This window comes from Salvia splendens, chromosome 19, assembly GCF_004379255.2.
Source record: "Salvia splendens isolate huo1 chromosome 19, SspV2, whole genome shotgun sequence".
Taxonomy (NCBI): domain Eukaryota; kingdom Viridiplantae; phylum Streptophyta; class Magnoliopsida; order Lamiales; family Lamiaceae; genus Salvia; species Salvia splendens.
Window position 1 is genome coordinate 1,987,799 of NC_056050.1, and position 20,908 is coordinate 2,008,706.

Sequence of the window (20,908 nt, forward strand, 5' to 3'; positions counted from 1 at the left end):
TTAATTTTTTTATATACAATAACTAATTATTGATATATTTAAGGAAATTTTATCATTTATTAAATTTTAATATTTTTATTTACAACTAATTATATATAAGGTTTATGTTTTTGATATACTATTAAGTATATGTAAATTTAATATATTTTGTATATTGTATATTTAATTATATGTATTTGCATTAGTATAACGGTTCGACCAGTGATTAAATCGGTTGGACCGGTTGAACCATGAACCAGTAGCTTCACCAGTTCGCTCATCGGTCCAGTTTTTAAAACATTGGCTCTATCACCAAATTTCATAGTCTAAAATACTTAATATTTTTTAAAAAAATACTCCCTTCTCACATTTTAATTGACACATTTACCCCTTTAAGATATTCTAATCTAAATAACACATTTCTTAAAATAATTTTTTTTCCTCTCTTACTTTATTTCTTTTCATTTAACTCACAAAATAAAATTACATAAAATTTTGTGGTGATTACAAAATATTTCACTTAGAATGGAATAGATGAGTGTATGTTACAACTTTTATTTGCAAATAAATAAATTTCAACACTGACTGGTGGTTAGTATTTACAAGTGAAATAGACTAAGATGACGGATGTAAAAGTAGTATTTACTTGATTATGTGCATTATGTGCTGTTCCCTCCATCCCACAATAAACATTCTATTTTTTACTCGCTCCGATTTTTTTTAAAAATTGTTAGATTTGTAAGAAAAAGTGGGAAGAAAAAGTTATTAGAATATGGATCCTATTTTTATAAATTAATTTATGATAAAATGTGAATAATATAAATTAATAAAATGCAGTGAAGAAATTTCACTGATTAGTGACGGATAATAATAGTAAGGAAAATTTTTACAAAAATTTTTTTTGGCAAAAAAAAATAGTAAAAGTAAGGAGTCCACTTGTTATAAATAATAGTAAAAGTAAAATACGATATTTTTTTTGCAAAAGAAAAGTAAAATTGAAACAGATGGATGGAGGGAGTAGAAGGTTGGGTGCATTTTATGGATTCATATGCTGAAATTGTTGGTATTTGAATTAAATAATCCTAATCATTTTCAATTTTTCCAAAGCGAGACCGATTTCAAATATAAAATATTTTAAATAAATGGAGTAAAGACTCTAAATATTATTCTAAATTAATGTTGATCTCATAATCCATTACACTATTCTCAGCACATATATCCTCCTTCTCTCTTATATTACTAATTGGGCATTAAAACCCATGTCATTTATAATTTCATCTATTTTTTTTGTAAACAAATATAATATTAGTTTATATTTTACCAAATTAAATATTTCCATCATTAGTGCTTCCTCTCGTCTCTCAGCGGCTATGACTTGGACCTTGTAATCCATTAGTTGACTTTGTCTAAACTAATCATAGTTGTACTCAATAAAATATTTTGATATCTATACCTTTTCATTGCATAATTAGTACTAGTACAAATTAATTTTAGTAGGTACGAGTTTAAAATGATTGCTGTATCAATAATTGATTTTTACTTTTTACACCTCCGCCGCTATTTAAAAACACGTTTTGTCTAAGCATAAATTTAAGAAGTTGTTTTACTCTAAAAGGGAAATTAGTAAAGAAATTACTGAAATTTGAATCCTATTTTTGTACTATATTAATTTTTATAGTAGAATAAGAGCGTAATGAGTTGATGGAACATAGAGACCACTCACTAAAAAAAGAAAAAATAATGTCGTTAAATGATGGACAACCCGAAGTTTTGGTGGACGGATGGTGTACATTTTATTAAAGAACATGCTTTTCACGATTGGTTTATTTATGTCATAATATGCCCAAAAAATGAGAATTTATTTTCGAGGAAGGATGAAATGTTATTTTAACTACTAAATCTTCTTAGTTTGACAAATTAAAGTAAGTGCTTTATAAATAGATTCACTTCAAGTTAAAAACCCTAGATTAAAATTATGCTGATTCTTTATTTCGCTTTTGTTCTCTTTTCAATTTTAACATTACAAAAAGTTTGTTTTGTACAATTCTGTATATTTATATATTATATTATGAGAAATTGAGAATAACATGTGAATTAAAGCTACGCATTAGGTTTTTATTTTAAATTTATATAAAGATTATGCGTTATTTGTTTGGTATTCGGTTGAAGTTTTTCTCTTTGGTTTGAGTTTAAACTACGAGGGTTTGAATATTTTAAAAATGATTCAAGTATTGTTTACCATATTTCACTGCCATCTGTGGGTGACATTTCAATTTACTTTAATTTGAATGCTAATATCATAGTAGTTGCCATGAATTCACATTACAATAGTTATAACATTGTACTATCTATATATAGCTGAAAATTGAGTATTAGTACCATTTTATGTTGGATTTAATGTTTTGGTAGGAATATCAAACAAACGTAAGAGAATAAACATAAATTTTGCAAACATAATATTCCTAAATTTCAAATCGAACTGATTTATTTGATTTAATTCAGTTGTATTATTAATATTTCATTAGTGAATATAATTATTTGATTCAAAACATTTGTAATTTACATATAATTTTTAATTTAAAAATAAGCATTCAAATATATATTGTAAAAGCTGATTTTTTCTTCTTCTAAATTTGAACATATATATTTAACTTAAAAAATTAAAGGATAAATATAATACATTAATTTGTTTTAAAATAATATTTTACAATTGCAATATATTCAAAAAATGTACATAAGATTTATATATTATAACTAAATTGTTAATTTACTTTTAGTGCACCATTGAATAACTCTAATTTTTTAGTTTTAGTTGAAATAGTCATACAACTTACTTAGTTGAGGATTAGGATTTCGAATTGAAACATAATTAAAACAAAACCATAAAATCTATATGGTTGAGTTTAGAATATTAATTGACAAGCGCAACAGATAATGCACACTTTTTTTTCATTATTTTCTTATTTAGATTTTAAAATTGGTGCTACTTGTAAGCCCATTAGTTTACTTTGTCTAAAATAATCATGGTTGTACTCAATAAAATATTCATTTATCCATTAAAAAGTATATTTTCATTGCTGAATTAGTACTAATTGATTTTGATAGGTACCAGTTTAAAAACCCTAGATTAAAACTATAAAGATTCTTTATTTTCTTATGTTTTACTTATCATTAATTTTAATCACACAAAAGTTCGTTTTGTACAATTCTGTATATTTATTGTAGGTTTGTATTTTAATTTATATTACATTATGAGAAATTAAGAATAAAATGTGCAAAAAGCTATGCATATTTTGGTTTGTATTTTAAATTTATACAATAAGATTATGTGATTTATTAAAAAAAGATTGTTTGGTATTGGGGTTGAAGTTTTTCTCTTAGGATTGAGTTTTTACTACCGGGTTTGAATATTTTTAAAATGATTCTAGTATTGTTTACCCTCTTTTACTGCTATATATGGTTGACATTTCAATGTATTTCAATTTTGAATTTTATTATCATAGTTGTTATTGATTCACATTACAATAGTAACATAATTTAATGTTTTCAATTTTCGTTGAAGCTTCTTACCAAGATATAATAATTATGATCAAAGTAAGATCTATAAAAGTTGACTCAATTCTAACAAAATCACACCCACATATATTGATGGAATTCAGAAAATTTGATCTTACCCTTGTTTCAGCTGACAATCTTCCATATGTCCTGTGTTTCGGGAACATGAAAGTCTACGCGAAGGTTTCCTTCAACGGAGATCCCAAAACAAGCATGCTAACCAACGTGGACACGGCCGGAGGGTCAAACCCTAGATGGAACTCCACTTTCAATTACACGATCAACAAGGCCTCTCTCCGGAACCCGGGGCTGGAGGTGGTGGTGAAGCTCTACTGTCAGGGAAATCTGAGGGAAGTGTACATTGGTGAAGTCAAGATACCGGTCAAGGGTCTCTTTGACTCCGGGCGTAAGGCTAAAAAAGAACTGAGATTTAATGTGGCTGGGGCCGGGGATGGGAGGCTCAACATTTTGTATAGTTTTGGGAAGACGTTTACGGATCAAGAGCCCTCGGCTTGGAAGAAGGCGCTCAAGGCCGGGCTAAAGGTCGTGTATGTAGTGTTGGTACATGGGACGTGGTTAGTCTTGACCGGAGGCCCCTAAAATTTGTGAGGACGAGGATCAGGACGAGGAGGATGGCGCTAATAAATTAATATTGATATATCATGTCAAACATAGCTTGTTTTCTAATTTCTTTGCTATTGGAATGTTTCTTCATGTTTATATTAGGGTCTTCTTCTCGTTATTGTTTTCTCCACTTTATTAACGTTTTTTTTTGTATGAGTTGATTTTTACATGGAATTATTGCAATGCAAAATAAGGGGCGGAGCCAGAAATTCAGTCCAGAAGGGGCAAAATTATATACTCCATATAACAAAATTTTGAAGAATTTGAAGTGAGACATTTATCAAGGAAGTGGAAAAAATTGAAGAACAAAATGGTATAAATAAAATATGTTGAGAAGGGGCATTTGCACCTTATGGTTGAGATTAATTTCGGTGAATGGTTTTACACCTAATGATTTCACTTTGATGAAATGTTCATAGGTGCTATATGAAAGTATTTATGTAAAAATAAGGGTTTATTTTCTATCATAAGCTTTAATATTATTTTCTATTAACATGAATTTAATCATAATTTACTCCATAGCTTGTTATTTCTCTCTCGTAATCTCATATCACCTTGTTGCGAATACTAACATCAAAAGCATTGTTTCAACTTTCAATCATGTTCTTTCTTTTATCTACTGAAAATTGCTAAACATTTCATTGCCAATGCAAATGTTGATAATATGCATTTTTAGTGACACTTTAATATGTCATGATAGACGCTCAATCAATACACCAGTCTTTCAATGTAGTTGGTATAAATAAATAGTGCTACTTTTTTTGTTTACGCATCTTTATAATAAGAAGACTACAATCACTAAAATAACACCTAAAATCACTGTAACACCCCGACTTTTTCTACCTTTTTATTTTGATCTTGAAATGACCGTCGTTTGTGCACTTGAAAATTTTTCGACCTTGTTTCTTTTGTCGAGAAAAGAAAGTAACTCTTTGTATTAATTTAGCTTATGAGGTAAGCTTCGTATTTAGCTTATGAGGTAAGCTTCGTATTTAGCTTAGGAGGTAAGCTTCGGTTTAGCTTATGAAGTAAGCTTCGGGTTAGCTTATGAAGTAAGCTTCGGTAAACCTATATATATAAAGGAGTCGAAAGAGGTTAAAGGAAGGAGGGGAAGAAGGAGAGTCGGGCGCCTTCACATGTGCATTTCGAGAATGGAAGGGACAAAAGTTAAGGCTTTAAACGAACGAGGTGAGCTTTCTTATACAAAAAAAAATACAAATCGTATTTTATGAGAACACGAACACATGTTCGTGATGTTTAAAGATGTTGTCTTGCCATAAATGCTTTGTTTTATGTAGTGATGCCTATCTGTTTGGTTATACCGAATGTGCTATGCCAAAATGAATGAATGAAACGAATTCGGACTCCAATAGGACCGCAAATCCTATTCGAGTTAGTGTACACAAAGGAATGGACCGTGTGTCATCGTAAGGGTTGGCCGGTCAATGTGATCGTGGAAGGTGGCCACCTTCCCGACACACTATGAATTATCAGATATGGCGGATTACAAGAATGAACTTAGTCTGATCAGACGGACTTTATGAAAATGAACTTAGTAAACTCGGGCCTTTAAGAAAAACCCCGAGTGTTACTGTGATGATGGCTTGACAATATTTTAAAATGTATAATTGTATTTTTCGGCAATGTGTTCACTGAGTACTTTTGTACTCAGCCCTGCATATATTTCTAAATGTGCAGGTTGAGCGGTGACGAGCACGGTGGGTGTTGAGCATGAAAGTAAAGAAGATAGTAAAGAAAACTTTCTGAATATATTATGTCTTCATACATAATAATATTCTACTCTCGAATGTTTCCGCTGAATATTGTTTCTTTCAACAAATATTGTTTGAATAATATTTGTTTTGAGTTGCTGATTGTTGAGATACTCTGATTTTATTCGAGTGTGCACTCTGTGTATCGTACACTCAGATATATATTAATCTTTTAAGCTAATTGAGCCGTTCTTATGAACTGTTATCCTTAAATGCTATTCTTAATGTTTGTCCCTTGGTCACGATCGCCTCGTTTGCAACACCCCTGGGGTGGGCGGGCGTGACAGAATGGTATCAGAGCAATTTTTCTTTCCGCTCTGGACCGAGAGTCTCTTATTCAATCTAGTCTAGACTCGTTTCGCTAGACTAAAAGTGTATTCATTGAAGGCTCAACATTCCGTCTCGTCGCGCTCAACCAGAGATAAGGTAAAATGTTTTGAAATGAGATTATTTTTGAGAAAGAAAGATGATGGAGAAATGCTATATTCGAAGGACGTAAGCAAATTTCGGGACGAAATTTTTGTTAAGATGGGTAGATTGTAACACCCCGACTTTTTCTACCTTTTTATTTTGATCTTGAAATGACCGTCGTTTGTGCACTTGAAAATTTTTCGACCTTGTTTCTTTTGTCGAGAAAAGAAAGTAACTCTTTGTATTAATTTAGCTTATGAGGTAAGCTTCGTATTTAGCTTATGAGGTAAGCTTCGTATTTAGCTTAGGAAGTAAGCTTCGGGTTAGCTTATGAAGTAAGCTTCGGTAAACCTATATATATAAAGGAGTCGAAAGAGGTTAAAGGAAGGAGGGGAAGAAGGAGAGTCGGGCGCCTTCACATGTGCATTTCGAGAATGGAAGGGACAAAAGTTAAGGCTTTAAACGAACGAGGTGAGCTTTCTTATACAAAAAAAAATACAAATCGTATTTTATGAGAACACGAACACATGTTCGTGATGTTTAAAGATGTTGTCTTGCCATAAATGCTTTGTTTTATGTAGTGATGCCTATCTGTTTGGTTATACCGAATGTGCTATGCCAAAATGAATGAATGAAACGAATTCGGACTCCAATAGGACCGCAAATCCTATTCGAGTTAGTGTACACAAAGGAATGGACCGTGTGTCATCGTAAGGGTTGGCCGGTCAATGTGATCGTGGAAGGTGGCCACCTTCCCGACACACTATGAATTATCAGATATGACGGATTACAAGAATGAACTTAGTCTGATCAGACGGACTTTATGAAAATGAACTTAGTAAACTCGGGCCTTTAAGAAAAACCCCGAGTGTTACTGTGATGATGGCTTGACAATATTTTAAAATGTATAATTATATTTTTCGGCAATGTGTTCACTGAGTACTTTTGTACTCAGCCCTGCATATATTTCTAAATGTGCAGGTTGAGCGGTGACGAGCACGGTGGGTGTTGAGCATGAAAGTAAAGAAGATAGTAAAGAAAACTTTCTGAATATATTATGTCTTCATACATAATAATATTCTACTCTCGAATGTTTCCGCTGAATATTGTTTCTTTCAACAAATATTGTTTGAATAATATTTGTTTTGAGTTGCTGATTGTTGAGATACTCTGATTTTATTCGAGTGTGCACTCTGTGTATCGTACACTCAGATATATATTAATCTTTTAAGCTAATTGAGCCGTTCTTATGAACTGTTATCCTTAAATGCTATTCTTAATGTTTGTCCCTTGGTCACGATCGCCTCGTTTGCAACACCCCTGGGGTGGGCGGGCGTGACAATCACTGTCTCACTGATGGACTTATGGGTTGAGGCTTCAACCGTAAATTTTCATATATATATTTATGAATGATATTTTTTACAAATATTTTAAAATAAATAAGTAGTTATGAAATAAATATAATATCATAATTTATTTCACCATGACTCCTACACAATACAAACTCAAATAATTTTCTTTAGCTACTAATTAAGAGATTTTTATTTATTTTTTGCTTTTTAAGTGGGAATGATCACAATCACCATAATAACACCTATAAAATCACATATGGAACCATGAATTGAGCTTCAACCGTAAATTTTCACATCTATTTATGAATGATATTTTTTACAAATAATATTATAAACATAAATTAGTAATTATGAGATAAATATAATATCATCATTTTACCATGACTCCTACCTAATACAAACTCAAATAATTTGATTTATATGCTAATTAAGAGAGTATTTCTTAATTTCTTATTAAATTTTTTAAGTGGGACTCAATTGGGAACAATATTTACAAGTAGGGAAAACATTGGGTATACATGTTCATACTTTTCATAATTAATGTGAACCCAAAATATTTATACATCTAAATTCGAATAATTATACTAATTCGAATAAGTTGAGCCCCTACTAATATTTTTTCTGCCAAGGATAACAAAATCCAAGATGGATTTGTAATGAGGACAATAGAAAGAGGAAGAATTTAACGCAAACAACCTAACCTAACAATACAGGGTAATAGAGCTTATATCAAAACTAATTACTCGATTATACGTAACCGAGACTTAATTAAATTGGAAGATTTAATCACTTTGGGATCAATTAAGTCGGAAGTTTTAATTTCATGGAATTACGTAATTAAGTAACCAATTTTGGAGATTTAAACACAACGAAATAATTAATCAGGCAATTAATAACCTAATTACATTCGAGAATTAGGTTACATTGTGATAAAACAATTTTATATAACCTAAGCCATTAAATTAGAAGAGTCCAAGAATTAAATTAAAGGAAACAACCCATGAGAATTAAATAGTAAATGCTCTGGAAGCTTAGTGAATATAAAAGCCTAACCCAGATTGATTTAATTATTTGAGGGCTTATTCTCTTTTTTTTTGTACACGAAGGAGCCCAAAATTGGTGAAAAATTAGTAGCCACCTTGCCCACTAAATTACACTTAATTAGCATGTGCAATTCCTACATTGTATCATTGTCTTTGTGTTCCTTATCCCGATCTGAAAGTTATATATCTTCATCAATATTATGAAAAAAACACATTAAAAAGCAAGATAGCTGAATCATTCATTAAATCATGAACTACTACTAAAATGCACTAACAAACAATAGTTAAACTCCAATACTCTAGATTAGTGTTCACATAAAAGAGTGACAAACAGAGTGATTTCAGAAAATATACATCCGAGCTATCAAACCCCATTGTTGGCGATACTAACAGAAAAAGCAGATCGTGGACGACGAGTACTTGTAGCTGCCACAATTTTAGCATAGATCTTGTGCAGAGCAGTTGCTGCTTCATTCATGTTGATTCTTTCATCTGCTGAATCAGCTAAACATTTCATTGCCAATTCAAACATTGACAATAAACATTGCATCTTGGCAGAAAAATGTTGATCTTCCCTTGATAATAGAGCAAGCGCCACCAATTCAGTTGTTGTATTTTGCTCTAATGCTTCACTTACCCATTCTTTTATGCTCCTTTCTTCACCGAACATATCGTCTGTTGGCCTTTTTCCAGTGAACATCTCTAACAGCAATATCCCAAAACTGTATACATCCCCATTTGTCGACACTTTGCCTTCCATTCCAAACTCTAATTGTGTCGCATGCATTCAAAATTTTGTTAGAACTAGGTAAAACATTTATATCGGATGAAATTAAAGTTAAAAAAATCTGTTTAATGAATCACCTGGTGCTGCGTAACCGATGGTTGCCATTGTTTGAGTTTGGATGAACGTTTCTCCTCCATCGAAAAGCTTGGAAATACCAAAATCAGTAAGATGAGCAGTCATGTCTTCATCCAGCAATACATTGCTTGGTTTTATATCACAATGAACAACGGGGAATGTGTGACCATGGTGAAGATATTCCAAGGCTGCTGCAACATCGAGTGCTATCTTCAGTCTCTGTATAAGATCCAAATGATACACGTCGGAATGCAGCCATGTATCCAAGCTCCCATTACGCATATATGTGAGGATCAATGCTTTAAACTCCATATTAGAACAACATCCAATAACTCGAACTAAGTTTCTGTGTCGAATGTTGCTCAATATAGCAGTTTCGGCGTGAAAGCTCCTTGTTGCTCCTTGCAGTTCCAAGTTGAACACTTTTACTGCAACTTTCAACCCATCAGAAAGTGTTGCTTCGAATACAGAACCAAAACTACCCCTTCCAAGTAGGTTTGTTTCACTAAATGAACTAGTTCCTCGTTCAAGTTCTATATAAGAAATTCTCCTACATTCAGTAGTTAATGGTGGAATATCAGCAGAGAGTGCCAATGTTTTCTGTTTACACTTTCTGATGAGAATAAGCATTACGATGACCACGACGACAACTAAAACCACTGATGACACAATGAGTTTCTTTAACCATGATCTATGATGATTTTCTGAGCAAGGTGCAACTTGAAATTTTATAGGACCACAAAGAGCTAAGTTGTGGGAAAAAGACATAGCACTGAAATTAGGAAAATTGCCCCCATCTGGAATTTTTCCCTCTAGCTTGTTGTAGGAAACATTAAAATTTTGAAGAAAGGGAAGGTCTTCTAAGGACTTGGGTATTGATCCAGATAGATTATTGTAAGATAAATCTAACGTAGTCAAACCCTTTATTTCTCCAAGTGATTGAGGAATGGAGCCACTAAACATATTATTTGATAAGTGAAGAAATGTTAGTGATTGGCAACCATCAGTTGAGTTGGGAATAACATCTGAAAATTGATTGGATGACAAATCCAAGGAGTTGATCATCTTTAAATTTCCAACTTGAGATGACAATTGACCGCTCAAATGATTGGAAGACAAGTTCAGAATGACAAGGTCTGTGAGCATCCATAAGGTAGGAGGGATGGTGGAATTCAATTGGTTGGAATTTAAGTAGATCAATCTCAAGGATTTAACATCACCCAAACATTCAGGGATTGGACCCACAAGCATGTTCTCATCAAGGCTCAACTCCCCCAAATGATACAACCGGCAAATATCGTTAGGGATAGATCCCGCCAAATGATTGTCAAAAAGATATAGCATTTGGAGTTGTTTCAAATTTCCTATTGTTGGTGGAATGAGCCCACTCATCTGATTACCAGCCAAAAATATGTTTAGCAAACTACTTAAGTTTCCTATTTCAGAAGGAATGACACCCATGATGTTACTGTTTGATGCTACAATATACTTAAGAGATGAGGAAAAATTGCCAATTGAAGCCGGTAGAATGCCGTTCAATGGATTGTCTGATATTCCCAAACTCTTCAAATATCGACAATTAGTTAACGAAGAGAGAAATGTCAATTCCCGAGTTGGGAATTCAGCTCCGCTTAAATTATTTTCCCAAAGCCGAAGTGATTGTAGAAGCTTCAAATTACCAAAGTCGGGTATGGAGCCACTAAAGGAGTTCGTATTCATGTTCAACGAAGTAAGTTTAGAAGCATTGGCGATAGAGCTTGGAATCGGGCCACTGAGTCTATTATTATCCAAATAGAGTCGTTCAAGAATTACTAGTGAATTCCCGAAATCTGATGGAAGAGTGCCTGAAAACTCATTATTTGCAGCTTCAAAAACCTTCATTGTTGAAATGTTGAATATGGAAGTTGGGATGGATCCATATAAAGAATTATTTCTCACAGTGAAAGTCTCAAGTTTTGGTAGAGTGCCAATCTCTTTCGGTAATTCACCTGCCGTGTATATCCATGTTGAAAATTACCATACTACATAAGAAGATTTTTTTTTTCTCAATTTTAAAAACAATAGTATTTTATATGATTATTTACTAGTGAATTTTTGTTATCATAAAAATTGTAAAAGTGCGTAGAAGCCAAAAGGGAAAAGTTGGTAAATTGGTAAAATCCATGTGAGAAATTTAATTAAGCATCGAACTTCATCCAAATATAATTTGGCAAAATCATAAACGAAAAGAAGAAATGATCAAGTATAGTATACCTGTGAAATGATTGTACGACAAGTCCAACCTTCTAAGCATGCTCGTATTTCCAATTGCACGAGAGATGGTTCCACTAAGATTGTTGTTGTATAAGATTAAGGTATCAAGATGTTTGCATTTCCATATATATTGTGGAATATGACCTAAAATTATAGGGGGTTCAAATTAGTCACTTCTTACCGTGTTAAATTACCAAATCTTTTTTTTGCAAATGGAATATATTCACAAAATTTTGTTACCTAAGTCGGGTACTAGATTAACATAGATACCTGTCAACATGTTATCCTCAAGATATAACTCCACAAGCTGCGGTAGATTTTGGAAAGTTGGGATACTTCCCGACAAACGATTGTCAGATAAGCTCAAGTATGTCAAGGAAGACATGTTGAAAATCGAAGGTGGAATATCTCCGGTTAGAGAAGCCCTGTCGATATTCAATATCTCCAGTTTTGAAAGATTCCCTAATTCTATTAGAACTCCTCCTGAAATTATAAAATGAAAGCAATTATAAACCTCATATTAAGTAATCATATGTAGAGAATATAGATAATGATCAATTTTGCATGTTAGGATACAAAGATTAGTGTTTTACAAACATTAATTACAATAATCACATACTGGAATAAGAAGAAATATGTACCTTGAAAACCATTATTATGCCCCAAGTACAACTTTCTAAGTTGTCTCAACCTCCCAATTTGACGTGGGATGTTTCCATTGAAATTATTGTAGGATAAGCTCAGTGTCTCAAGATGTCTACATTGCCAAATATTGGGTGGAATATGCTCTTCAAGATTGTTTTCTGAGAAATCAACTACTTTGAATCAGGACATAGTAATTAATATTCACATCTCATTTGTGGCCCAACCTAAGAGTGTTTTAACAATAATATTATTTGCCCATTGGTTTTCGAAAGATGTTTCAGGGAAAGATATCTTATTAGGAGTATAATATAAGAAATGAGTATCAATGTTAAAAAATTCAATTATGAGATTTGAACTATTAGTTGTAAATGAATACATTAGCGATACTTACCAGATAAACTATTGTGAGATAAGCTAATAACTTTCAAGGAAGACATGTTGAAAATTGAAGACGGAATATCTCCCGTTAGAGAAGCGTTTTCAATGCTTAATATCTCTAGTTTTGAAAGGTTTCCTATATCGCTTGGAATGCCTCCTGAAAATATAAAAAGAAAATAATCAGAAATTTAGATATACAGATTACTGGTAAAATCACATATAATGCGAAATTTATACCTCGAAAACCATTATTTCCCAAGTACAATTCTCTAAGCATGCTTAATCTCCCAATTTCACGTGGAATGTTGCCACTGATATTGTTGTTATATAAACCCAATACCTCAAGATTCGTGCATTTCCATATATTGGGTGGAATATTCCCTTCAAGAAAGTTTTCTGCGAGACCAAGTACTTTGACGTATGGCATACTATTGCACATCTCATTTTTGACCCAGCCTATAGTTTTTGACCTAATATATTAGTGCATTTGTAATAAAAATATTTTAGGGATTTATATCTTAATTATGTCTAGTATAAAAGAGCTTAATATTTGAAATTTAAGTTAATAGAACTTAAAAATGAAAACACTTTTGCCTCTATTTTATTCTAGGGCGCATTTGGTTTTTTAGTTCAGTTTTTTGGCTGAATCGAACCGAACTGAAAAACTGAAATTTTACGAATTTGAAAACCGATCCGAATCGAATTTTATCTAAAACTGAACCCAAATAACTGAAATCTGAACTATAAAAAACCAAACTAAATAAAAAACCGAAATTTCATAAATATTGCCAAAAAATCAAAATAAAATAAAATTTCAAAAATTAATTTTCTATAATTAACAGAAAAAATATATCATCCAATTAATATATATCCAAACAATTACAGTATTTATAAATCTAATTATTACTCCCTCCGTTCAATAAACTAGACCAATTTTACCATTTTAGGCCATCCCCCAAATTTAAACCAAGTCTAAACATAGAAAGTTTATAACAAATAATAATCGAACACATCATTTATAATGTGGACTTCACAATCCACTAACAATCCTGCCACTAGATTTTCCCCTTCTCTCACTTACTTTTTCTCATATTTCTTTTATTTTACCAATTGCATATTAAAACTCGTGTCGTTTACAATCTTCTCTATTTTTTAAGGACGTGGGAGTATTACATTTAATAATATAAATCAACAAAAATATAATTTATTTTTAGATATAATGCACTATATTATATTAAAACAAAATTTTGTTTTTCGGTTTGTTTGCCTATAAGAACCGAAAAATAAAATTAGCTAAAAGTTTAAACCGAACCGAATTTAAATTTCGATTTGGTTCGGATCGAATATTTGATTTTTAGTTATTTTTTGCTCACCCTACCATATTTTTCTCTCTTATTTTACTTTTTCCACTAACACATATAATATGTTGAGTTTATTAAACTCAATTACTTCAAGATTAAGGAAAATGATGAAGCTGCTGCATCACCACCTCATAATAGTGGTGAAAATTTTGTGATTTCTCATGGCTAAAAAGATGCTTACAAATCCTCTACATCATATAGTGGAAGAATACTTATTTGTTCATAGTCAAAATGAAGCCACAATTCCAATATGTAATAGGCGGTGGAATATATGGTTAGTATGTGATGGCTTTCTAATTAAGCTAATCATGACACGTAGTGGATATGTGTATACTAGGTAGCTAGTTTATCCATCTTTGAATATCTATAAATAGGTGTAAGTTGTAGTTCATTGTATAATCAAGAAAACAAGAGAATTGAGTGAGTTAGAGAGAAAGAGCCATAGCTAAGTTAGAAAGAGAGAATTGAGTGAGTTAGAGAGAAAGAGCCATAGCAAGTTAGAAAGAGGGAAGAGTGTTTTGTAGTGCTGAAGCATTGTTTGTGTGTATTTTGTAATCCCTTTTGTGAGAAGCCTATTAATACTTATCCTCCGTATTTCATCCTTAATCAGTGCTCCTATATTTTGTGTGTCAAATATCCAACAAAATAAAATTGCATAAAATCTCATGGCGCCCAAGGAAGGAATCATCTTCCTTGTATGGAGAGAGTAGAATTTATTATGGCTCGCATGGAATCCAACTTATCACGGTTGGAAATGTTGGGATCCAATTCAAATGAATTGACTTATTTAATCACTAAAATAGGTCAAATGAGAATAAATAAATAGAGAGAAAAAGAGAAAAACGTGTGAGAAGGGAAATAGAAGGGAGAATGGTACTTATCAAGTGTCCCACATCACAATTAATCTTGGTTTTTTCTACGATTGGGGGTCAAAATTTTTATTAATTTTTGAACCCGACTGCTATATTTTGAGATGTTTATTTCATATACTCCCTCCATTCCATAGAAATATACCATATTTCCTTTTTAGTCCCATAGAAATAGTCCATATTCATTTGTTATATTTTTCTCCATCTATTTTACTTTATTGTTTATGGACCCCGCCATCCATTGCACAATTTCAACAACTTTTTCTACTTCTTTCTTACTTTACCAGTTATGCATTAAAACTCATGTCAACCCTAAATGACCTATTTCTATGGACGGAGGGAGTATTTTTGAAGAGCTATGTGAATTTGTGATTACCATACCTGTCAACTTGTTATTATTCAGATACAACACTTGAAGGTGCGGTAGATTGTGGAGATTTGGAATACTTCCTGAAAACTATTGTCAAAGAAGCCAAAAGTATGTCAAGGAAGAAATGTTAAAGATTCACATACATACCTGTTAACTTGTTATTATAAAGATATAACATCTGAAGGTTCGGTAGATTGTAGAAAGTTGGGATATTTCCTGATAAATTATTGTCAGTTAAGCTCAAGTATGTTAAGGAAGACATGTTAAAAATCGAAGATGGAATATCTCCAATGAGAGTAGCACTGTCAATATTTAATATCTCTAGTCTTGAAAGATTTCCAATTTCTGTCGGAACTCCTCCTGAAATTGTAAAAAATAACATAATGAGAAGCCTTATAAAAATAATTTGAGGTGTGTAGACCATGACTAGTTTCATAAATTAGGAGAGTGTTTGAAGTTTTTGAACATTACAACTGTCACATATTAAAGGAAGATGAGATGGTTATATCTAGAAAACAATTATAGTCTAAGTGTATGATGCGATCCCCTTAACATCTAGGAAATCTCAATTATTTAGTATCTTTTGATTCGCCATATCTGTTTCATATCTTAGTTTTCTTATTCAATAAGTTAGGGTAGTATTCTACTATTATAAATAGGAGAGCTTGTTATCATATTTAATCATCCAACAATGAATCAATGAATATATTATTTTGGCCAAATGCCTCGAGTTATGCTTTGAATCCGTAATTCCCTACGCTACCTGCTGCCTGACGGAAGGTCTCCGCGCACAGCCGGAACGTATATCTGATCTATAGCCGTTGCCCGACGGGTTGGAACCCGCGCACAGCCGCCCAGATCTTTATCTCCGCCGACCCTCACGGGCGCCGAATTATCTTTATCTCGTTATTGTCCGTTTTATCGGATCGTTAGGGATTTAGGTCCTTAACAACTGGTGCTTTCATTGAATTGTACCTAAGAAAGTGTTGTTGTACAAATAGAGTTTTTCAAGTTGAGGGAAATTGCCCAACCATGTTGGTATTTCTCCAGTGAATGAATTCACTCCCACATTCATCACCTTCAAACGACGCAGTTTCGATAGCTCAAAGGGTAGTATCCCACTAAAGCTGTTGAAACTGATGTCCAAATATCTGAGAAACGTTAGGTTTCCGAGATGTGGAGCAATAGTTCCAACAAGGCCGTAGCGAGAGAGATTAAGAGCAGTGACACGGCGGTGTTTGAGGCCGCATGACACACCAATCCAATTACAAACTGATGTATTTTGAGACCAATTGTTGCTCAAGGTAGCATAAGGGTCTGAAGAGATGGAGTTTTGGATGGAAATAAGAGCTTGCTCATCTGTGATGATAGAATTCAAGGAGAGGATAAAGCTACTTAAGAATAAGATTGAAAGAGCAACGAAGAAGATAGAAGACTCCACTAATTTGGTGATTGATTTCATTTGATAGACTGCGTTCTTTAAAACATTTCTATCCTTCATATATATAGTTAGTATGATAGTATTAGTATGTATGTGGAGTATAACTAATTTCATAAATGATTTTTATTTCAGCTCCTTTTAGATTATAAAGATGAGTCTTCGTCAACCGAAATATTCGTCCAAATATTGGGATTAATTGCATCAGATCTTTTTTTTAAATCTTAGTTTTATTTTGCCATTAATTGCATCAGATCTTTTTTTTAAATCTTAGTTTTATTTTGCCATTTACAATGTCCACAAAAATAGTCTTATTTCTAAATATAAAAAATTTCTCCCTTACAATTTACCCACTTTTTCCCATCTCTCATCCTTTACTTTCTTTTCTCTATGTTCCTCTTACTTTATATATTTTTTTCCTTTTATCTTAGTTTAATAATTTCTCAGTAAGATTCGTATCTTGCACAAATAAAACTATTTTTATGAACGGATGAAAAACTAGTATTTAATTAGGGATATTTTTATGAATGGATGAAGAACTAGTATTTAATTAGGAATTTAATATCTGCTGAAAAAGGATAAACTTGGACATTTGCTTGCCGTTTCATTTTGAAGCTTAGTTTCACATAGCCAAATGTCCACAAAACTCGTGATTTCAAAAAGCTAACACTTTTATTCTTTTAGTTTATTACCTATTTCCTACTTTATTCTATCTCTCTTTTAATTTTATTCACTTTTTAACTCTTTTACTTTTTCATGTCTATTATTTATTATATATTTCTAGCTTTCTCCCCACCTATTTGTACCATTCTGTTTTGATGATTCCTACGAAGTAATTTAAAACTCTGTAAAGTATATGTAATTCAATCACCCAATTTTGGTACATAATGAATTTGACTGTTAGAATTTATATGCACGACTATAAACAGTTGTGTGTATATTCTTTACTTTACGTGATCGATGGGCCGAGCAAAGGAGACTGAGTCCCATCAACTCAAAGTCTCCATATAGTGTTTGACACGCATATGAAAAAATAAGTGCTCCTAGATTAAATGAAGTAAAAATAAAATAGAAATATTTTAATAAGGAAATAGAAATTTATTTTTAAATATAGAAAATAGACATTTAATTAAGAATAATTAAAAGATAAATGTGAACATCTTGAGTGGAACAGATAAGTACTATGTCAAGTAGAAAAGAAAAGTTAGACCCAAGTAATCTTATAAGCAGTGGCGGATCCAGGATTAAAAAACGGAGGGGGCGGAATAAAATATAAAATAATAAATAATAAAATATTAAGTATAATACTTTAATATGTTTTTTTAGCAAAATGAAAGTCTATTACAATTCAAGTAGCTCTAGCATCTGTTAACCGAGACAACTGATTTCTACGGGTATCCATATCTTGAAAACGTTTCAAGATTCTTTCATTAGAAACACTATCTTTCATTGTATACTACCAAGCTTTCAATCCATTGCATTCACCTCGCATGTTTGATGCTCCATCGTATCCTTGGCCTCTCAATCTTGACAAAGATAACTTAAACTTAGCAAATACGGAGTCAATTGCCTCTTTCAAACAAACAGATGTAGTTTTTTTTGACATGAACCTGTTGGAAAGAGATCAATTAAGAATCAATTAGGGAATTAGATTGATTTGCACACATTAATTGTAATTGATACTAGGGTAAATCTTACCATGTATAGAGGGATCTTGGTGTGTATTTGAGGCTACGTACTCCTCACTGTAAATCAATCAAGAAAGATGAATAAAAATTGAGCCTTTCAACATGGCATCAGAGCATGCTTTTTCGATCCTAATTGGTGAACTCAGAAATTGATTCATCACAGTTCAATACCCCTCTCAAACCCTTCGACCAAAACCAAGGCAGAAACTCCATCCATACCTGCAATGGCGGACAACAAAGAAGAGAAGCCATATGCAGAGGATTCAAGATTAAGGATGAGTAAACAAGTTACTCTGGCAGTCAAGCTCAATGGACACAACTATCCTCTCTGGCAAAAATTGATGAGGATAGCCATCGGAGGAAGACGGGCAAACCGATACATCACGGGCGTACCAGAACCACCACTACCGGGGGCAAAAGACTATGCTGAATGGGAGGAGACCGACATGATAGTATTCTCGTGGATAGTCGACAATATCGAAACTGATATTGTTGTGGATTTTGCGCACCACCAAACCGCACAAGCTCTGTGGGAGAGCTTGTTCGTCACCTTCGCAAGCACTTCCGATCCGTACCTGTTGTATGATTTGGAGGAAAAGGCGAGTAAGATAGTGCAAGGAGAACAAGGACTCGAGACTTACTGGCGGCGTCTCCATGGAATCTGGATCGAGATAGATCGATGCGAAAATCGACCAATCGATTGTTGCGACAAAGGGGTCGGACAGTTCCGAACATACATCGGGACAAGGCGATTGTTCAAATTTCTCACCGGATTGAACGAAAAATTCGATGGAATCCGGCGAGATATCCTCAAAGAACAGCCGCTGCCCTCAGCCGAAGTTGCGTACGGTAGGGTGAAATGAGAGGCTACCCGGCTCAAAATAATGCCGCCGGCAGCAAACTCGGACCTCCCAACCGGCGCGACGAACGACGATTCATCATCGGGCGGAGTAGGACTCGGTTTCGCTGCCCGGAATCTACCTCAGCAACGACATAATCAACCGCCACCACCACGCGCCACCGGACCCAACCGCAAGACAGGATTTAAACCGGACAAATCAAAATTGTGGTGTTCTCACTGTGGGAAGCAGAAGCACACCAGAGAATCGTGTTTCCTCTTGGTCGGATTTCCCGATTGGTGGGACGAAAACCAAAAGGCGAAAGCCCGATTAGCGATCGGGGTGGAGGAAGGCGGAAACGGTGGACTGTTTCCAGTCGGAGGGGGCAACCGCGAGGCCACCAACCCTCGGGGGAGGAACGGAGATGGAGATTCCCGAACCGGCGGGGGCGGCAAGCGTGGGGAGGCGGACGTGATCGGAGAAGCAGCGTTCGCCGAGAGGAGAGGAGCCGTCGGGATAGGAGGTAACGGATTGGGGTTTAACAACCCTAATCCTTCTTTTGTTTTGCAATCAAGTCCTCCTAATCTGAGTAATATAGGAAAGCCACCCCATCAGTCCCAGAATTTGCAATTTGCCCCCCATATTAAGAATGATGCTCAATTTAGTCCCCAGCATGTTAAAAATCGAAAAATAGCCCCAAATGTATCTGAAATTTCATATGTGACCCCAAATCCCTTTGCACCCTTAGAAAGCATTTCCGCTGCGTACATGGCTCGAAGTATAACTGATTCTAAGGAAAGTGGGTGGATATTTGATTGCGGGGCCACGGATACAATGACATATGATAAAAATGATTTTTCTGTAATCAATGAAGCTACAAAGAGTGTGATTCAAACTGCCGATGGGGAACTGACAGCCGTAGGTGGAAGTGGAACCATAGAAATTTCACCCACCTTGAAATTATCCAACTGTCTTTATGTGCCCAAATTATCTCATAAACTCATGTCCATTAGTCACGTGACTAAGGAGCTCAATTGTACTTTACTGATGCATCCTAATTTCTGCGTATTACAGGATATCAGGACGAGGAGGATAATTGGGCGTGGCACTGAGCGTCAAGGCCTCTACTATGTGGATGAGATTACTCAACAAGGTGGCACCGCGATGCTTGCTCACGGATCTGCTAATCGAGAAGCCTGGTTGTGGCACCGCAGATTGGGACATCCATCCTCGGGTTATCTTAAAATTCTATTTCCCAAGTTTTCTAAATTTAAAGACATTTCGTGTGAATCTTGTGTTTTGGCGAAAAGCCACAGACAATCGTTCAAAACTCGTGATACACGAGTTAAGGATATTTTTTCTTTGGTGCATGCTGATGTGTGGGGCCCTGCGCCTATTACTGGTGATCATGGTTTTAAATACTTTCTGATTTTCGTGGATGACTGTACAAGGTTAACTTGGATATATTT

The 20,908-nt window shown here is 33.8% G+C and overlaps 2 protein-coding genes across 2 annotated transcripts; one reads left to right on the forward strand and one right to left on the reverse strand.

Annotated features, from left to right (window-relative positions):
• Positions 1 to 3,627: 3,627 nt before the first annotated feature.
• On the forward strand, positions 3,628 to 4,134 carry LOC121780124 (protein SRC2 homolog). The gene has a single exon (XM_042177647.1). The coding sequence runs from the start codon at positions 3,628 to 3,630 to the stop codon at positions 4,132 to 4,134; it is 507 nt and encodes a 168-aa protein (XP_042033581.1).
• A 4,966-nt stretch (positions 4,135 to 9,100) lies between these two features.
• LOC121780125 (LRR receptor-like serine/threonine-protein kinase EFR) lies at positions 9,101 to 12,504 on the reverse strand. The gene is made up of 5 exons (XM_042177648.1): positions 12,471 to 12,504; positions 12,122 to 12,334; positions 11,852 to 11,995; positions 9,601 to 11,586; positions 9,101 to 9,504 (listed from the first exon to the last, which is right to left on the reverse strand). Exons 1-5 carry the CDS (start codon positions 12,502 to 12,504, stop codon positions 9,101 to 9,103), a joined length of 2,781 nt encoding a protein of 926 aa, XP_042033582.1.
• Between the last annotated feature and the right edge of the window lie 8,404 nt (positions 12,505 to 20,908).

Excerpts from the sequence above, each read along its gene's own strand:
- LOC121780124 (XM_042177647.1), top strand. The coding sequence starts at position 3,628 with ATGGAATTCAGAAAATTTGATCTTACCCTTGTTTCAGCTGACAATCTT.
- LOC121780125 (XM_042177648.1), bottom strand. The coding sequence starts at position 12,504 with ATGGTTTTCAAGGTACATATTTCTTCTTATTCCA. Across the intron at positions 12,335-12,470 it reads ACATATTTCTTCTTATTCCA|GAGGAGTTCTAATAGAATTA; the intron begins GTATGTGATTAT and ends TTATAATTTCAG. Across the intron at positions 9,505-9,600 it reads CATCGGTTACGCAGCACCAG|AGTTTGGAATGGAAGGCAAA; the intron begins GTGATTCATTAA and ends CGACACAATTAG.